Here is an 18,473-nt window from a genome sequence, read left to right as displayed (position 1 = left end):
AATAATAAAATGAAAACGTTTGAAAACTATTCTGAACCAGCATAATAATAAAAGCTGTTTTGTGTATATCTGATTTGTGACGTTTGCACCTGTATGACATCTATATCTTTTTAACTTTTTATTAAAACCTTTTTTTTTTTTTTGTTTCATTCTCCAATATTGTACAAGCAAATGACATTCTCTAAGTTCGGGTGACTTATGTTTCCCACACAGCATCACTGCAAAAACTGAAGTCTTAAGTAAGATATAATATAAGTTCTTAAATTTAACCTAAATTTGCTTATTTTGCTTTGACAAGTTATTTTTTACTTAAAATAAGATTGTTAAACAAGATCATTGTGCTTATTTTAAGATACTTATTACTTAACCATCTTATTTGATCAAGCAGTCTTGGCATTGTTAGCAGTCAGTTCTATTTATTGCAGCTTGAAATAAGTCAATGCTACATATTTTTAGTCTAATAATATTATTTTGGGTCTAGTATTATTTTTTTTATTTTTCAAAATCTCACAGGTAAATTTAAGTAAAATTTTATTGTACTGTTGGCAGATCATTTCCTTATTTTACTAAAAAAAATTCTTAAATGTTCTACTGTCCTTTTTGCAGTGTGACGGTATCCACAAGTTAGTCATTTGACCCGTCGTCATCCCGTATTACGCCGCGAGCCAGAATGCAGCGAACGCAGGGAAATTATATTGACGTTTGCATGCGCTCACCTCCACTCGTCTGCATTCTTCTCTAAACTGCTGCAAGTAAACACCAGTTAAAGTGAGGGATATCATTAACATCACTTGTGCGCAAGACAACCCAATAATAAAAGGCGAGTATCAATCAAAACACATTACGACTCACGTTGAAATATGTGACAGTTATAGTTGTTTATTTTCACTAATGGACAGTGTACAAATGATGGTGCGCTAACAAAATCATTGTTTTATAATAAATAAACAAATACACAGATATGTGGCGAGAGAACAACAAATCGCAGCTTTCTACTCTTAAGGAACTGCGTGGTATGTGTGTGTGGTATTTGGAATACATGCGCTTGAATGACCTGTGTTGATCAAGTCAAGAATGTTATGTTATTCTGCTATTTCTTCCGAGGAAAAGAAAACACACACAGAAAAAACAAAAAAGCGGAGTAGGAAGGAGGCCGGGGATGGTTAGGATTCATTTACTTATATTTCCGACAGCCGATGTTGTTAATTAACAGACGGCTCATGCATGTCGAATGTGTGTATGAGAGTGAGTAAGCCGTGTGCAGTGTGTATGTTAATAACGGGCTCTTCTGCATCTTTTGGTGCAAGAGATGGATATGTGTAGTTGTTGACAAAAAATTAATATTACCAAACATTTAATCAGCTTAAGTATACATTTGCTTCATTTGACTTTGCTCAGGCCACAAATGTGTTGCCTGGCTTGCTGCTGTGGGCGCCAGGAACATAGTATAAAAGTAGCATTACTGATATAATACTTATAAAACTCCCACAAAGTTAATTGAAGGGGAAAGGGAGTGAAAACTCTTCTCTTAAATGCCCCTCCCAACAATATTCAGCTGCTGGATCGTTTTCACCATTTAAGACCATAACGATGGATCAATGGGAAGAGATTGGAGGAAAAAAACTAAGCACCTGATAAATCGCTGCTCATACCATTATTTTTATTTTATTATTATCAGAGGTGGCAAATTCAGGTCCATAAAGTAAAACCCCTGCCACAGTTTGGCTTTAGCCCCAGGTGCTAGCTAGCTAGCTGCCATGGTGCTCATTTACCTGCTAGGGAGCTAGCTAGCTAGCTAGCTAGATAGCATCAGGGGCTAAAGTCAAACTGTCGCAGAGTTTTTACTTTCTGGACCTGAATTTGACACCTCTGATTATTATTATTTGCATTTATGTGACCAGAAATACAGTGGAACCTCCGTGGTTAAATGCAATGTACTTTGAGTTCTGTTTATTTGGATTTTTTTCCCCCCTCATTGGAAATAATGGAACTAAATTTAAATTGTTGTTGTGAGTCAAACCATCGTCAATGTAAAATCTTGAAGTGGAAAATAATGGTAATTGATGTAAACCGTAAAATTAATATGTTGGAAACAACGTTGTAATTTTGTGTGGGAAAAAATGTGTAATTTTACAACAACAACAAAAGTAATGATGAATGTTGTTTTTCGAGGGAAAAAAAATCACAGTATTACACACACAAACATACATTATGGGGGAAATTATCGTTAGTCTGGTAATGTTTGAATTATTATTATTTTTTTACAAAGTCATTTTTATATTTTCACATACTGTGGTGCTTTGGGGTAAGAGTTTATTTTGTTTTATAAGCATACTCGTAACTCAAGACACATTCTCCATTGAAATGAATGGAAGTGCCATCAATCTGTTCCAGCCTTCTAAAAATCCCAACAATTTTTTTTAAAGGTATTTTAATAAGAAAAATAGCGCTCTATAATATTCTATTAAAACATTAATGACATAATTAAATAGATTTGAAAGAAATTAAAAATTTGCCACAATTAGTTCAATTGGACAATATGCTGCTCCTTCTGGTGTGCGCGCCTTGACCACCTGGGGGCAGTAGAGTATTCAGCTCCTTAGCAAGCTGAAGTAATACTCGTCATTTTTCGCAGAGGTTTTCTACAAATGGCGCGAGTCGAATCAGTCGCATCTCAAGGCAACACTGTACTTCAACTTTCAGTTATTTTTCAAATTTGAATGAATAAACATAATGACTACTCGCCACGCATTTCACTTTTCGACATTCTTTGTGTAAAAAGAAGTCAAAAGCTGTTGGACTAAAGCATTAAAACAATAAAATGTGTACTCACCCTTGATGACCAATCATAAGGCATGGTAAAGACTGCGCAGTTTACTTGTACCTGGGAGGTGAATCTTGTTGGGAGCTGTAAATCCTGTTGTTTTTTCATCATTACATTCACCAGAAAAGTGATGTGCACTAAATTCCATTCAACTTCCTTTTTGCCGCTTTAGATTCTTATTTACACTGAACATTTGTGCCAAATTCCGAGTTTTACATTTTTAGAGGTTCCACTGTACTGACATGGAGAGCAGTGAATCGGGGCTTAATCTGAGCGAGTGTAAAAACATCTAGATACAAAAACGTGTCGCTACTTTACATGACACATAGAAATCAAGAGTATAAAATGTATAAAGCTAAATATTTTTTTTTGCATATTTATATTATCAAAACGCAATTTATGGAGGTAGATAGTAAGGTAAAATATATACCGAGGTTGTTGTGCTTTGGAGGAGAAAAAGTATAACAAGGCGGCAGCAAAATTGGAACGTTATTTGCAATGTTAGCTGCGTGCGTAGTAAGCAATACAGTACAGCGTATGAGGTGGAAGATGAAAAAAAAAACATATAAAAAAGTGGCAGGATGCTGCTGATCTCCTTGAGTAAACCCATCCATGAATTCTGGATCCGAGGGCTTGACTGGCAGGGCTCCGCACGGGTTTGCAGGAGCCGTCGAGGACAATGCGGTCCCTCCACGTGGACGTGTGTTTGACGCATGGCTGCTCACACAAAGAGGACAGAGTAAGGGGGACATCGGCAGCCTTTGGACGACGACTCTCGCACCCACGACCCGTGGCAGCCTACGGCGGAAGCTGCTGACCAGAAGGTTCTAGAAAAGGCAACAGAAAAGACAGGGGCGTCTCAATACTTTTGGCTAGTTTGAATATTGTTGGAAATATTTACTTTATTATGTACTGTATGTTAATCTGTTGTCCGTTTATTGTGCTTTTAAATAAGAAAAATATCACTCCATAATATCAGAGATAGTAAATCCAGGTCCAGAAAGTAAAAACCCTGCCACAGTTTGGCTTTAGCCCCTCGTGCTAGCTAGCTAGCTCCCTAGCAGGTAAACAAGCTCCCGAGGAGCTAGCCAGGGAGCGAGCTAGCTAGCTAGCACCTGGGGCTAAAGCCAAACTGTGGCAGGGTTTTTACTCTGTGGACCTGGATTTGCCACCTCTGATAATATTAATACTTTATGAAAACATACACTAATGACAAATTTAAGAAGAATGTAAAGAATTAAACCGTCCTTGCCAAATCTTTTACTTTATTTTGATGCACATTGTACAGCGCCTTCTGGTGTGCACCTTGGCCACCAGGGGGCACTAAAATACACATTTTGAAGGAACGGGATGATCTTCAATATCCTTGTCTACAAAGAAAAAAAGTGCTTTCAATTCTGGTGCGGACCAGTTGATTTTAAAGCCTTTCTGCATTGAGTTAGCATGTTCCTTCCAGTAAGCCTATTCTTTTACCTGGTGGCCTCCAGGCCGTCTCCTCCACATCGGTCTGACTTGGACATGGCGTCACTCTGGCACTCAGCGCACACCAGCCTCTCTCTCACCAGCTGGGCACTCCACAATTTCAGTTTGCACGCCACACTCGCTTGTTTCACCCTCAAGTACACACAGTAGCTGCAAAAAAACAAGAACAAAAAAAAAGTTTTTTTTTTAAAGGGGACAAAATAAATAAGTAGCTTTTTATCGTTTGTACCCAAATCGTCTGGTCTTGGAAGGTGTGAAATTAATCAATCAAGAAAAGCTGTCTGGGATATGTTAAAGCACAGTGTGTATAATTTTACAGTGGCTTACACTCATATTAAATGTTTTTTAGGACTACAACTTCAATTTTTACTTAACTGTATGTTAACGGCGAGTCTGGATTTAATTTCCGTGGCAACTGGCCTGAGCTTTGATGCTTCTCAAAATGTATTTGTATGCATAAAGGCCTTTTCACACTGCACTTGGTTTTCTTTGGCGCTCACTGCGGGGCAGGAACCATGGACGACGGCGCTCCGGTGCAAGCTTGCCCATATTTGGAAGGGGTTGCTTAGCAGCCTACCAGGAAGTGGCATGGATGCTTTTCCTGTTGGTTGGCACATCGCAGTTGGCACTCTGAAATCACTCTGCCAACCCCAACTCAACAATGCAGTTGAACATTTTTCAACTCAAGGATCACCGTGATGGCAAACACACGCCTTGTGCATCAGAGGGTAAAAAATATATTTTAATTGTAGACGCAGAAATTCACAGTTTTTTTTTTCTTTAACTTTATTTAAGAAGGGTACTAAAAATAAATAACTGCAATAATGTATGTAATATATAATATAATGTATGACAGCGGTTAAAAAAAAACGTCCAATTGTGTTCATGTTAAATCAGCATTTCTCATCATTTACGCACAGACTTGATATTGGCTCGAAGGCTTCTTCCCATCAGTGTAAGCTTCAAAGATCAGACTAATTCAACTTTGTCCTCCAATAAGACTCGAGGAGAAGGACCCAGGCCAAAGTTGCCATAGCAACCAGAACCTTGAGATTGCTTTGACTGTAAAATGAACAGTGTCCATGTGCATCGTGATCTGACATGTGCTGATAAAGCCCCTTGTAATCCGGGTTTTAAAAAAAAAAAAAAGTCAAAAGTACAGCCGTCCTTCTTGGATGCTGTGATTGCAGATGTTCTCATAGGCCAGGATATAAAGTCATGGCCGTTTTCCAAAAAGCCCTTCTCGCTGATTAGAAGTGACATTGGACTCCCGTGTTTTCACTGACTAACAGCGCCCTGGATGCACATTACTCAAAAAAATAAGACCTTCGTGGAGGAGGAAGTGGATTAAAAGTGTCATCTGGTGCATTAAATGGTCTCTGATATCAGAAAACTGACATAGGTAATAAGTTAGAAAGTCAGTCAAAGCATACAAATAAGATTGGAATTAGCCTCTCCGTCAATTTAGCCAACATTCTTCTCCAATTTGGGAAATTGTTGGCAACATTAAAATGAGAATGATGTTTTATAATGAACTCATAAATAGATACACTTTTAAACCTATAGGTAGGAAAAAGGAAATATGTGCTCTCTCTTTTACATGCTCCAGTTAAGAGGTGAGCTATTTCTCACTTCAGCAAAGAAGAAAAAAGAAATGGAATTGTTTTCTCAAAGCAAACCCTCAATGGGGATGATGTTTTTGTCACAGATGAGTGAATGAGAGACAAAACAAATAAGAGTGCGAGTACAAAGCGTCTGCCAGAGAACACATTATTATTGTCTCGGGAGCGTAGGCGGCGCTGTGTTGATATTAGGATATGCTGCAGGTGACATGACACTGCTGGATCACCTTCAAATGACGCTGCTCTGTTATCTGAGCCTTGATTGCTCTTTTGTCTGCCTCGGGGCGCCATTAAAACACAGCTTGCTGCTGTGGACTTCCTCCATCTGTCGAGCCAAGTTCACTCACCGAAAGCCGTTAGTGGAAAAAGATGACAACAGCAGCCGGCAGTGAACGTGTTGAATATGGAAATATAAATAAAACGCACACAGAAGTCATATAAAAATTGTACCTGAATAAATATTTTAAAATAAACTGTTTTCAAAGATAGGCCTATTTGCGAACTGTATGTAGGCAGTGATTCTTTCGCCTACCACTATTTTTTTTCTTCAGTTTCTTGTTTTTGTGTTCCCCCCAATACATTTCAATGGGCCTCAATTATACTCAAATTTTCGCTATTCATGGACTTGGAGAATCAGTACATTATACAATTACCACGAGTTAACTAATTTTACACTTGCAACCCTGTTACTTAAAAATACCTTTGGCCCAGATACATATGAATTACACAGGGATGTGATTTGACCAAAGTGAAATTATCTGAAAATTTAGCCGGGGGTCTGGGGGCCGCTGGCACCCAGCTAGGTCCAGGGCAGTGCCCTGGTGGGGGGACAAGGGCCCGGAGCTCATGGGTTTTCCGTGTTTTTAAGTACTTTCAATGCACTCACATGACAAAGAAATAGACAAAACAACAGCATAAATTTTCAATGTATATTGAACTATCCCATATAAAATGGCAGTTTTAGTCAACTCAAAATCAGTCACATTCAAAAACATTGGACTGCCTTTGCTTTTAAAAACTATCACTGAGAATATCATCATATCTAACTAATGTGATTACTAAGTTAATACATAAATAATGTTGAAGAGTTCAAATTTCATGAACAAATAATTATATCATGACCAAATGAAAAGTAACTCATATTAGAGCATACCACAAATGTCTTTGTTATAGCAGAAGATGTTATCTGTCGGAGTCATGTGCATACACAATGAACTACTAAAAAAAATAAATAAATAAATAAAAAATAAATTAAAAAAAATCAGAATTTTTTTTTTTGGGGGGGATAAAAAAAGCGGAATTCTGCGAATTAGCGGAAAAATCACATTCCTGATTACATTATGTCTTTTCGGAGAAGTCGTTCGGTGGCATTTGTGTGTTTGTCGACCTTACCTGGCCTTCTCCTCCTTCATCAGCATGTGAGGCCTCCTCCAAGGGTCCTTAAAGTTCCTCTTGAAGGAATCTGGAAGGATCTTCGCTACCTCTGTAGGCCAGCGTGGCGGTGGAGAGACATGGAAATGTAAATAAAAAAACCGACAAGTTTGCTTGAGCCTAAAACAACTTCTTTTTTTTTTTATCGTGTTTGCGATCTTGATTGATTGATAGTCAAAAGATGAGTAATAACACTACCACTATGTAGATTTTAGTGTTTGTACATTTGAAGTTAAATTAGTATTACTACTTTTACTAGATTACACTTCTGTCACCCCTGATACTAGTGTTTGTTGTGTTTTTCTGTTCAATTTGTAGGACAGTGCAGCTGCACACAAAGCCGCACGGAACATGTGGTCCCTATACAATAAATGTGTAACGGATCTGGAGGTGCCCCAGAGGCGTGCATTAATACTTAACAGAGTGGCACTCTCACCTTTCGCCGAACTGCATATTTCGTTGTTTCCGAAACACCCGCGGCGCTGTTTGAGGTCCGGGCAGGGCGTCCCCCCGTTTCTAGGCGGGACAGACACTTGCCGACTCCTTTCGGTGCTGCCAACCCCACATGGAGACGTGCATGACGACCAGGGGCCCCATGAGCCAACCACACAGTCGATGGCTGCTAGGGAAGCACATGTAAACAGAGATCAGTAAAAACTAAATAAACATGAAGGTTTTCTTATTCTTTGTAATCATTAGGGTTGCATGTGAGCTGGACTGGACACAAGTGGATATTTGACCACTTCTGTAGTTTAGCATTATTCCAAAGAGTAATACATCGTCCTGTTTTTTTTTATTTTAAGGCTGACAGCATGTGAAAGTGTACCTAATGAAGTGTCCAGTGTGTAAAGTGACACACAAACACAGAAGCAGCAGCAATCAGGCTGAATTAACCAATTACATCAATCTAAAGAGGAAGTGGTATTGATCAAAGCTAAGCAGCTCCAGCGGGAAATCTGTAACATTTAACAGCAGCCGACCTCTAACAGGCTTTGGGCAGGAAGTACACACTTCATAAACACAAACAAAGAAGGTGAGGAGAGTCACACATTCATTGACTTTTGTGCTTCTGGTGTTTTGAAAGCTATCTTCAAACATGCTGGATTGTTTGTTGAATTTACTGGTTTTGTTAAACAATAAAAAATATGACACCATAACAAATGAACAATAGTTTTTTTAAATTAAATTTATCAACTTTTTTTTCTTAAATTCACCAATTGTGTATCGGAGCTGAGCAAACTGTATTTTCTCATCTAGAAGCTAACTTAAATGATTAAAAAATAATAACAATTGTTGTGTAGACCTTTAAAGTCCAAATCAGAACTAGGGACTTTATTATGAAAACAAACAAATAACATTACTGAGATTATAAATATTTTATTCTTTTAACCTATGTACGTCGTAGCGTACCGTTTTAATTTCTGGTTCTGTTAAGCAGGTAAATTTTCTCTCCAGAGGCCAAACATTTATTAATTTGTCTGCTATTTTGCTGTTCAAAGTTGGATGCTCTCCACTTTAGCGCAGTTCTAGCTAGACAAAAAATTTAAAAAATTAAAAATTCTAACGTTAAACGTGCTAGCCATATCAACCCTAGGTTATCTTAGCAATTAGCAATAGCATAGCTTCTTCCTTTGTCAGAACGATACTTGTAAAAAATGTAGCTTATACACCGCTACGGAAGAAATAAATACTGAATCCGTAGCACTGATCTGTATATATATAAAACTGAGATAACTGGTAGGCCAAGACTTTTGAAGTCGCGAGGCCGCCATATTGCTCCTCCCCAAAAACTTTTTTTTCGGCATACGATCCTATACACTTACAGTATCGAAATTGGAGAACATTTGAGACATTACTTAGTAGAAACAGCATGATTTATGATGCTTTAAATTTGTTAAACATAAAGAAGAGGACTTCAGACATTTTACAACTTGACTTAAATACATGTATAAATTATATGCATAATGATGTTTGCTGGAGGAAATTTGTATATTTTTTTAAATTAAAGAATTATAACTGTAATTCAAAAAAAGATGCCTTTCCAAATCTAATATTGAGGTCTAAGGAACTGAGCGATAAAAGAAAAAGCTGGTCTGCAAAGCAGCACATTCTGTCCACTTGTTAAATAATTTTTTTTTACTTGTTAAAAAATAATGACCACCCTGCCCCAAAACCCCCCACCCCGCCTCCGACCCTATACTAACTGTCTACGATCTATATATGTCTAATCTGTACGTATACCGTATAGATTATACAGTAGTCTGCTCGCGAGATGGGAGGAGCAAGATGGCCGCCCTGTGACTTCAACGGCTAGCACGGACGTGTATAGGCTATCCAGTCATATATTCAGATCAGCGATCCGTAGCTACTCCGGAACGAGTTTAGAAGCAGTAGTAGCGAGCCGAAGCTTGTTGCTAGCTAGCTAGCTAGCTGGGGCAGCGTAAGGCGCAAAATGCAAACGTTACCTTGCAACTTGTGACGCAATTATTTAGAGTGTTAAAAATTAAAATAACAGACGACGTGGGGACAGACAAACAGTCTGATATTTCTTTAACTTTATTTTAACTACGAAAGTTTGAGGACGATGAAATTACAGATTAAAGGTTACTTTGTTTAAAAGGGAATAACTACAGTGAAAATGACTGACAAAAGTCCAATGAGCGGCAAATAGACAATGAGGGGAGCAGGTGCATCCGGGGGACAGAGAGGATGACGAACCATGAACTAAAGAGTGACTCTCTGCATGGCCACTCCATCTTCATTGTGTGTATGCGTGTGTGCAGTGAGAGCGCTTTCAAGGTGCCGCTGCGTTCTGTTCATTCCCATGGTGGTGTCGGGGGCCGTCTGTCTCAGTGACACAGCCAGTCCACAAAGCCACTGTGGAATCTCTGCATTCCTGCACATTAGTGCTGCCCACCTGACACCCGCCTTTCCCAGATCACCGCACACATACACACACATACTCATTTGTCAGACCGCTTGGGCTCATTCCATTTGCAGTCATCACTGGAAAACGCACTTGTACTTTTATTTTTGATTCATCTGGAGCCAACTTCCTGTTCATTCTTCTTCCTATCCACCCCTCACACACACGCACACTTTGGGTTTTGTGGGGCACGCGGCCAATTAGGGTCGTTGGTGAAAAGGGCGCACAATGAAATGGATAGGGTCGGTGAGTTCCCGCACCCAAGGGGGAGGTAGGTAGGTGGTGACCCACCCCCCGACCCTCCCCGCAGCAGCATGGCGTCCTGTGAGCCGAGCCCACCAGAGGTCAGGAGGTAATTGCCTAGCCGCGGTGGTCCTGCTCTCTGTTTCTGGTACCGGCAGTGCGACAAGAGACAAGAGTCGCCACCCACGTGATAAACCCTGCTGACAGTCTGACCCACCGCTCAGCTCGTAGCCGCCACCTCTGACCTCTTACCCCACGGGGAGAAAACAAGTGGTTTTTGTCATTTGTCGAGACCCCCCCCCCCTCCCACCGCCCGAAATGATTAGCCCTCATTTGAAACATTTGGGTATTACACTCTAAAACGAATGCGTTCATTACCAGCACGAGTACTTAATTAACTATTGAGCATTCAGCGATAATAAAAGTACAATTAGTACTTTGATACAGAGTAAATTATAAAGAGTATATAATATAGTACAGTATAAATAGAGTAAAAATGTACACTTGGAAGAGAGTAAATTTTACTCAAGGCAGTTTCAGTGTGTACAAGAGAATTTGCCTATCCCATGAAAAAAAAATATTTAAGATTTTTCACTCAGAAATTCAAAGTAAATTTTGCAAGGATAGATTTTGACTAAATTTTACTTATGACGGCGTATTAGGGCAACGGATAATCTTTTTTCCAGAGGAGGGTAAAATTCCAAGAAAAAAAATCGCAAATTTGTGACTATAAAAGGGGCAAATTTGTGAGAAAAGAAACTCAGAAACTTACGAGAAATAGTAGCTATAGTCTCATGTGCGGATTCGTTGGTGGTTAATGGGACACTTATAAAATAAAAAGGCAAAATGGAAACTTTTACTCGTCATTCACCGCAGCTTGAGCGACAACACTTCCTGATTCCCTATCAGCTGACTAGCACTAACCAATCAGAAGCTAGCACACTTTAGGTAAAAGCAAGTGAATGATGGAGAGCGACAGATTCAACACATTATTGCCCCCACTCTAAAAATATATATATATATATATATTTATACGTGACCCTTATACACCGTCGTATTTACTGGTTTATTTTAAAACACAAAGAAAGTTACACAAGGGTTGAGGAACGAAACTTTAGCTTGGATTGCCACTCCACCACCTGAGCTATGCCAAGATTCCAGCTGACACGAGCAATATATTAAGGAGCTGCTATGTCTGTAGATCCTCTTTTTACTCAATTTTGATTGTTTATGTTGACTAATGTGTTATAATGACACTATTAGGTCAGTTTGCGTCTTCATAATAAAGGCCATTACTGGTAATTACTGGCCATCTGCTGCCTCATTCTTGACAGAACACACTGGTAATTGCAGAAAATTGCCACATTGTGGTCAAACAAACAAAAACACGACACGGTTAGTATTTATTATTATTTTTATTACTTTACTAGTTTAACCTTGGCACTCTACTGAATGTTATTTGAGATGAACCAAAACGCCCGGCTTAGATACGCTAACTTTAACAAACAAACTTTACAAGGCAACGGTGTTTTTAGTCCAAACAGAGAGAAATAATAAAAGCGGGTAAAACGGTCTTGCTTGGAGGCAGTTCCAGTCATTCTCCCTGGCAGGACTTCACACAAACGTCGTGAAATGGAGCATACCGCTGAATGTGTACCCCGAATCAGTACTTTTGTCCTCTGGCTTGTCGCAACATCTCCAGTCACACTCTGCGATAATTGAGGGCTATCTACCTTTTCAGCTCGCTCGGCTTTCTTTTTCATCCTGGCCTCCATTCTGCTTCCATTTTAGGGTGCCGTGACAAAGGACTTCTCGGAGCTGCTCGGACAATTTGCTTTCTCTCTCCTTCTCCCTTAATCACCTTCTTCTTTCTCTCCATCTGTCTCTTTTTGAACACGCTCCCACCCCCTTCTTCTCCTGGCTGATGGGACCCAGATGTCTAGTCGTTCTCGGGGGGACTACAGAACCCCTTAAAAAAAAAAAAAACTTCCTCAGACACCCTCCCAAGCCAAAGACACTGGGGGGCCGGGCTACAAGGCTGCTAACAGGACTAACCATCAACAGGGGGTTCAAATTGGTCCAAAATGTGGTCCCAAAGATGTGAGGAGCGTTCAAGAACCATCATCAAGAGTTGGAAGTAGGTCTAAACTGTGGTGCATGTGAGATGCATTCAAGAACCGTCAACAAGTATTACAACGTAGTCAAAGTTGAAGTAGGTCTGAGGTGCGTGTCGGTGCGTTCAAGATCTAACGACAGTTAGATTTACGTCTAAAATGTAGTAAATGTGAGGTGCATTCAGAGGTGACAAATACAGAAAGTAAAAAACCTGCCAGTTTAGCTTTAGCAACTTGTGCTAGCTAGCTAGTTAGCTCCTTATTAGGTAAACGAGCACCCGAGGAGCTATCTAGGGAGCCCTCTAGCCAAACTGTGGCAGGGTTTTTACTTTCTGGACCTGGATTTGCCACCTCTGGGTGCATTCAAGAACGGTCAACAGGAATTGAACCTGGTCCAAATTGTACCGCCTGTGAGATGCGTTCAAGAACCGAGAACAGACTTCGAACATAGTCCAAATTAAAGCGTGTGTGAGGTTTATTCAAGAACTTTCACCAAGGGCATGTGAGGCTAATTCGTAGCATAGCATATCAGCCATACTTTTTTCAGTTTATATTTGCGATACCGGTATGTATGTATAACATTATAATGCACACCATCATCGTTTCCTTCATTTACTAGTTCCAAAATATTGGACTTTTTCTACAAGTCAAATTAAAGGTGAGCTCATGGATAGAAAAACATGTGGCAATAGTGCGTCTGTGATGTCATGACACTGCCTCCAAGGCGCTTTTCAATTAAATGTCCAATCATACTGTACTGGTGTCATTGATATTCTGCTCACGGCCCCTCGAGGAGATTGTAATGATACGCTGAGATGTATTACGCAACGTAACAATTTCACAATTCAACTGTTTCTTCTGGATTTTAGCAACAGAATCACCCATCAAACAATTTCTAGTTTGTATGAGCACATATAGATTAATTTTATATATCTATGTCAGGCTTTATTAGCTCATCGGCCCACTAGGCATTACTTGCCCCCCTCCCTACTAGGCTAAGCTAAGGCTAATGCCGATACTTTGGCACAGCAGAAAGAATCGTTCAAATCTGCTGTCCAATTTAGTCCTCTCTCATGTGACTCCATATCTCCCTAGTGAAGCGGTTTTAGCATCGCAGACAAAATGCAAAAGTACAATAACGCCGATATTTGATATTCTGTAAAACAACGCGGCCAAACGTGCCGCAATAGTGCAAACGGCCCAGCACGATGCAAAATAGATGTCAACAAACAAGAAGGTACTGCTAATAAGCAAGGTGTTTGAAGGAATGAAAAAAAAAAAGAAAAAAGAGAGAGAACATTTTGCAAGCAGAAACACGCGTGTATCACAGTTGGAGTACAGCTGTTGGTCCAGCTGGCCCGTTTCAAGCCTTCTAGGTAAAAACATCGACTCTGCGCGCGGGTCAAAGGCAGGAACATGTGGGATGGAAGGCAGGAAGAGCGAGGAGTGAGTGTCCGGGTCAGGACGTGACAACATACAGTTCCCCAGAGGCGGGAAGAGAAGCAGACGTGCCAAAAGAATGATGTGCAAACTGCTGAAGACAACAACTACCAGGCACCACCATTTTGTCTTGCATCACTGGACTGAGGCTTACCAACTGTGGACCATCACAGTGCACTGGATTGATCAGAACTGTTTGAACCTTTACATCATGGTTTGTAAAAATTAACATACATAATGAAATCATTTACTTTTTTCTTCTTAACATTCAAAATCATCATTTGTCTTAAAACACTCCTAGAAAATCACAATGTCTCATCACTGGTGAGCTTACATGTAGAAAAGACTCACGGGCTACTCATGTGGTCCTTGGGGGCTACCTTGTTGGTGACCAACTTTGTCAAATCCACAGTCATTTGGACAAAGGCTAACGCTAGCTACTAGTGCTAACCGCTCGCTAGCTATGGACACCACGTGGCTAGCTTGTCACTTTCACATGAATGATTAACAATATAATAATTGGAACACAAGTTAGGAGAGTGTCATAAAGAGCTTTTTTTTTTTTAAAAATTTGAATAACTTTACAAATGCTCAAATGCGGCTGACTCGCCATTTTCTTGAACACGTTTGCCGAACCCTCGGTCCACATCCACACACAAGCGAGTCGTTTGCGCGCAATAGCGTCAAACAAGGTGGCCGTGATGCCAGCCAACCACAAAACCAATGCCGGGCTGCAGCTGCCGCGGGTTCATCACACAGCGTGAGACAGATGTTGACGCAGAGCAGACCTGCAGCATCGGAATCTGATAAGTGCAGGTGGAGTCTGGTGTGGAACGGAGCCAAGGACGCAGGAAGTTACATACACAGGAAGTCAAGGTGTTTTTTTTTTTCCCTCCTCAAGATACCGAACCGTCTTATCAAACTCGCATCCTTTAGGAATCTTAATGAGTCCTGCACAGAGCGAACACCGAGGACATTTTATGCGTTCAGGGTCATGGCCGTGTCAAAGCTACCATACAGATTATAGATTTGTCTGTTGTTATGTCTATATTTCGTTTATATGAACTTCTACATTCTCATCCTTGAAAATAGACTTTTTGTCAGAACAGCGGAATAGCGTTTACTTAAGCACATCTCTCAGTTTAATCATCAGTTTAAATAGCCCAGCCCTTGTGTTAGCATTAAGCTAGCAAACATATGAGAAGGTTATTCTCTTTGTTGTCTGTTTTACAGTAAATTTCCGTAGCAAGCTCTATTTTTGTTACTTAGTTCACTATGGGTCAAACCCAAGTTTGAGTGTGCCTGTTTGTGCTTACTTAAACTAGAGGGCCCGCCAGTGTTTTAAGAGCTCTTAGAATCCACCATTGTTCCCTGCAGGTGCTTCTCAGTGAGCACTTAAGAAACAACATCCACCAGCACACAATCCCTCCAATGTCCCCTTTGAGATGTTTCCACAAACTCCACGAGAGCGGACCTCGCTGGCTGCTATTTACTTTCCTACTGTAATCCTAACCATCTTTGGCCTTGTGTTTCCATGGCACCCACGCACTCCGTTGTCCTTATATAGCATCAGGCAGCAGCATGACTTTGGCCTTACGACCCCAAACTTGCTTTTTGACCATTTGATGACCTTCCACTACTAAGTACATGCCTTCATACACTGACTTATAGTGATGCTGCACTTTGGACAGGTTGCTTTTTAACAAATATTCTATAATTCTACAAACAAATTTTCATGTCACACTGAAAAAGACACAAATTCACTATAATGGGGGAAAAAATGTGTAATGTAATGTCACTTTTTTGGGGAGAAAGTTCAAGCCCTTTTCTTGGAATCAGGAAAAATCTAGTGTTATTATAATTCAGACAACAAAGAACATTACGGCCAATCTAGTCTGAACACAGAAACATTGAAATATAACAAGATTTTTTTTTTAATAGTACGAGTTTTTGCATTTTAGTGTCATTCTCCAGTTTCGGTGGCTGTTTAAATGTTAATAATGACACGTTTTTACTCAGAAATGGGTTATATTTGAGTAAATATGTTGTGTTCAAGAAAAGTTGATGTTTTTGAAAAATTTCTGAACAGTATCTGATTAAAATAAAAACCAAAAATATTCAATATTCATTCTCAAGTACAAGTGGTATTGGTGCATCCCCGATAAAGGCCATTGACTGGTTTGTTGTTAGGGATTACTTTCAGAACAGGTTTCGTGTCTAGTCTGTGCATTTTAAAGCTTTCATGTGAAGGTGAAAGGGTACGCAAGTTGACCAATACACTAATGACCCTAAAAAGGCCACTTGGCGTGGGGTCACATCCGGCTTAAAGCAAACATTATGAATGGGCCCAGTTTGTGCACTTCACTGCCAGGTAATCCCAAGGGAGCAACAATTAGAATGCACCCAGCTTGAAGAGAGTAAAAGTCGGAGAAATTAATAGAAAATTGGTTGTATTGCCAAATAGCATACTTGTGATTATTATTGTAAGGCCCTGTAACATTTCAGTTTGAACATAAAAACTTCTCTTAAATTAAAAATCAAGGGGAGGGAGAGACTTTTGGTAATGATTGAAATAAAATGTAGTCCAAAAAAAAGTTCAACAAAAAATGTAGCTAATCAACAAATTCAAATGTAGTGTACTACACAAACGAACTATACTTGAGCAGCGATTCGCCCACTAGCTTAATGCTAACATATAATGGAAAACACCATTGACATGCTAGCGTTTAGCGTAAATAGTGGCGATTTTAGAACCCTTTAAAAAACAGATATTTGAACACAAACGCTGGCACAACACATGCAAGAAAGATAATATAACAATACACATAAGACAATTTATGGTCTCTTTCTGCTTCGAAAAATAACTTAACATTACAGCATCTTACCAAGTCACGTGCAGTAATAGTAGAAGAAGAAAGACTCAGCACTGTTCTTCTTCGTTTGTATTATACTGCCTCCGGGTGGTCAAATTAGGCACAAGTCGTAACTTTTTGTCGCTTCTGTGTATAATTTTATTCTAAATTCTAACTCTTTTTTATGCAGAATTTTAAGATTTGAAAGGATAGCATATCTCTACAGTAGTTTCAAAGTAAAAGTGCATAGGCGACTCACCAGATATTTGGCACACACTCTGGTAGTCGTCGCAGCAGTCTCGGGTCTTCTGACAGTACGTGTCGCAGTAACACACCGTCTTCCTCCGCGTGTGCTCGAAGCAGTCGTTGTTCCGTCCGGTGCAGCAGTTGGGGCTGTCCCGCTCCCGGCAGCCGGCCTCCACTCGGGGCACCGTCACCCAGCACAGCAAGGCCAAACATCCGCACAGTGACAGGACAGATCCGAGACGCGCGGAGCTCCGTTCGTGCGCGCCCATGACCAAGGTGCTCCACACGGCCGCACAAGATGACACAATCTTCTTCTCCAAATCTGCGTTTGTGTGTGTGTGGAGGGGAAAAGCTGCAAAAAGTAGTTTCCTCGTGGGTCTTGTTACACGAAAGCGCCACACCGCATGGCGCTGCTCCGGGATGGGTGACAATGAGAAGCTAGTGATGCGTAAAAGTGGAACAAGAGCGCGCACCAGCTCTCCTCTATGAGCCCCCGGGACACGCCCCTTGGAGCTATTATTGTTGCCCGTTGCCAAACTTTTACTGTACCTCTCTCTCTCTTCAACGTCAGTTCATAATTAGAACATGATTTTTTTATTTATTAGACGTCCGTGCAGATGATCAAAAATACATGACTTGTGAATCACACAAAAGATGTTTAGAAGGAAATATGGACTAAAATGGTCAATCCCTTTATGCATGAAGCAATAGTAGACTCGCATTGTTTTTGATGATGCCGACACTAAAGAGCCATGAGAGATTGTGCCCATTTTATTGGATCAAACATTTCTGCACCATCAGAGAACAAAATGGCAAAGAGGAGGTAGTGATGATGATAATGATGATGATGGGATGAATGGAGGCTCCTCATAAAACTTCATTGTGCACGGAGACGAGCCCTCTCTCATCACTGGGTGAGTGCCAGAGGGAGATAATCGCTCTAGTGTTTGACGCTACAGAAGATGAAGCTTTTGCTACATTGTCACTGCTTCTATTTCAAGACTTGTGTTTTTATTCAACACAAATCCCCCCCTTTTCTTCACAGGAGATGACAAAAAAAAATCATCAGGAAAAACTTGACAAATGACATAAAGATCAAGCCAAATCTGAAACAAAGAGTTTCCTGGTCCAATCCTCGGCTGCCTGCCTTCCGTGGATTACATTATTATAGCATCACCCCATACATTAGAAGTGGAAGACTGAATAATAATAATTAATATTGCATTGATGGAATAAGAACTAAGTTTAAATTCACCCGTTTTAGCCATCTGGGGGGGGGGGGGGGGGGGGTTG

The 18,473-nt window shown here is 40.2% G+C and overlaps 1 protein-coding gene across 2 annotated transcripts; it reads right to left on the bottom strand.

Annotated features, from left to right (window-relative positions):
• Positions 1-859: 859 nt before the first annotated feature.
• Positions 860-17,589, bottom strand: LOC144049034 (somatomedin-B and thrombospondin type-1 domain-containing protein). Of its 2 annotated transcripts, none has more exons than XM_077561597.1 (5): positions 17,194-17,589; positions 7,796-7,981; positions 7,321-7,411; positions 4,298-4,456; positions 860-3,651 (listed from the first exon to the last, which is right to left on the bottom strand). In XM_077561597.1, exons 1-5 carry the CDS (start codon positions 17,447-17,449, stop codon positions 3,546-3,548), a joined length of 798 nt encoding a protein of 265 aa, XP_077417723.1. In that variant the 5' UTR covers positions 17,450-17,589; the 3' UTR covers positions 860-3,545. The 2 variants fall into 2 exon arrangements, with proteins under 2 accessions (XP_077417723.1, XP_077417724.1); XM_077561598.1 differs by having other exon boundaries at positions 7,796-7,978.
• Positions 17,590-18,473: the final 884 nt, after the last annotated feature.

This window comes from Vanacampus margaritifer, chromosome 3, assembly GCF_051991255.1.
Source record: "Vanacampus margaritifer isolate UIUO_Vmar chromosome 3, RoL_Vmar_1.0, whole genome shotgun sequence".
NCBI lineage: Eukaryota > Metazoa > Chordata > Actinopteri > Syngnathiformes > Syngnathidae > Vanacampus > Vanacampus margaritifer.
Note: the sequence above shows the minus strand (reverse complement) of the source record. Positions and strands in the feature narration are given on the sequence as shown.

What these genes read in the sequence shown, in the direction of transcription:
- LOC144049034 (XM_077561597.1), bottom strand. Translation starts at nt 17,449, where the DNA reads ATGGGCGCGCACGAACGGAGCTCCGCGCGTCTCGGATCTGTCCTGTCA. An exon ending in GAGTGTGTGCCAAATATCTG is followed by an intron (nt 7,982 to 17,193) that starts GTGAGTCGCCTA and finishes GTGCTTCCCTAG; the next exon opens with CAGCCATCGACTGTGTGGTT. An exon ending in GACGGCCTGGAGGCCACCAG is followed by an intron (nt 3,652 to 4,297) that starts GTAAAAGAATAG and finishes TGCCTTTTCTAG; the next exon opens with AACCTTCTGGTCAGCAGCTT.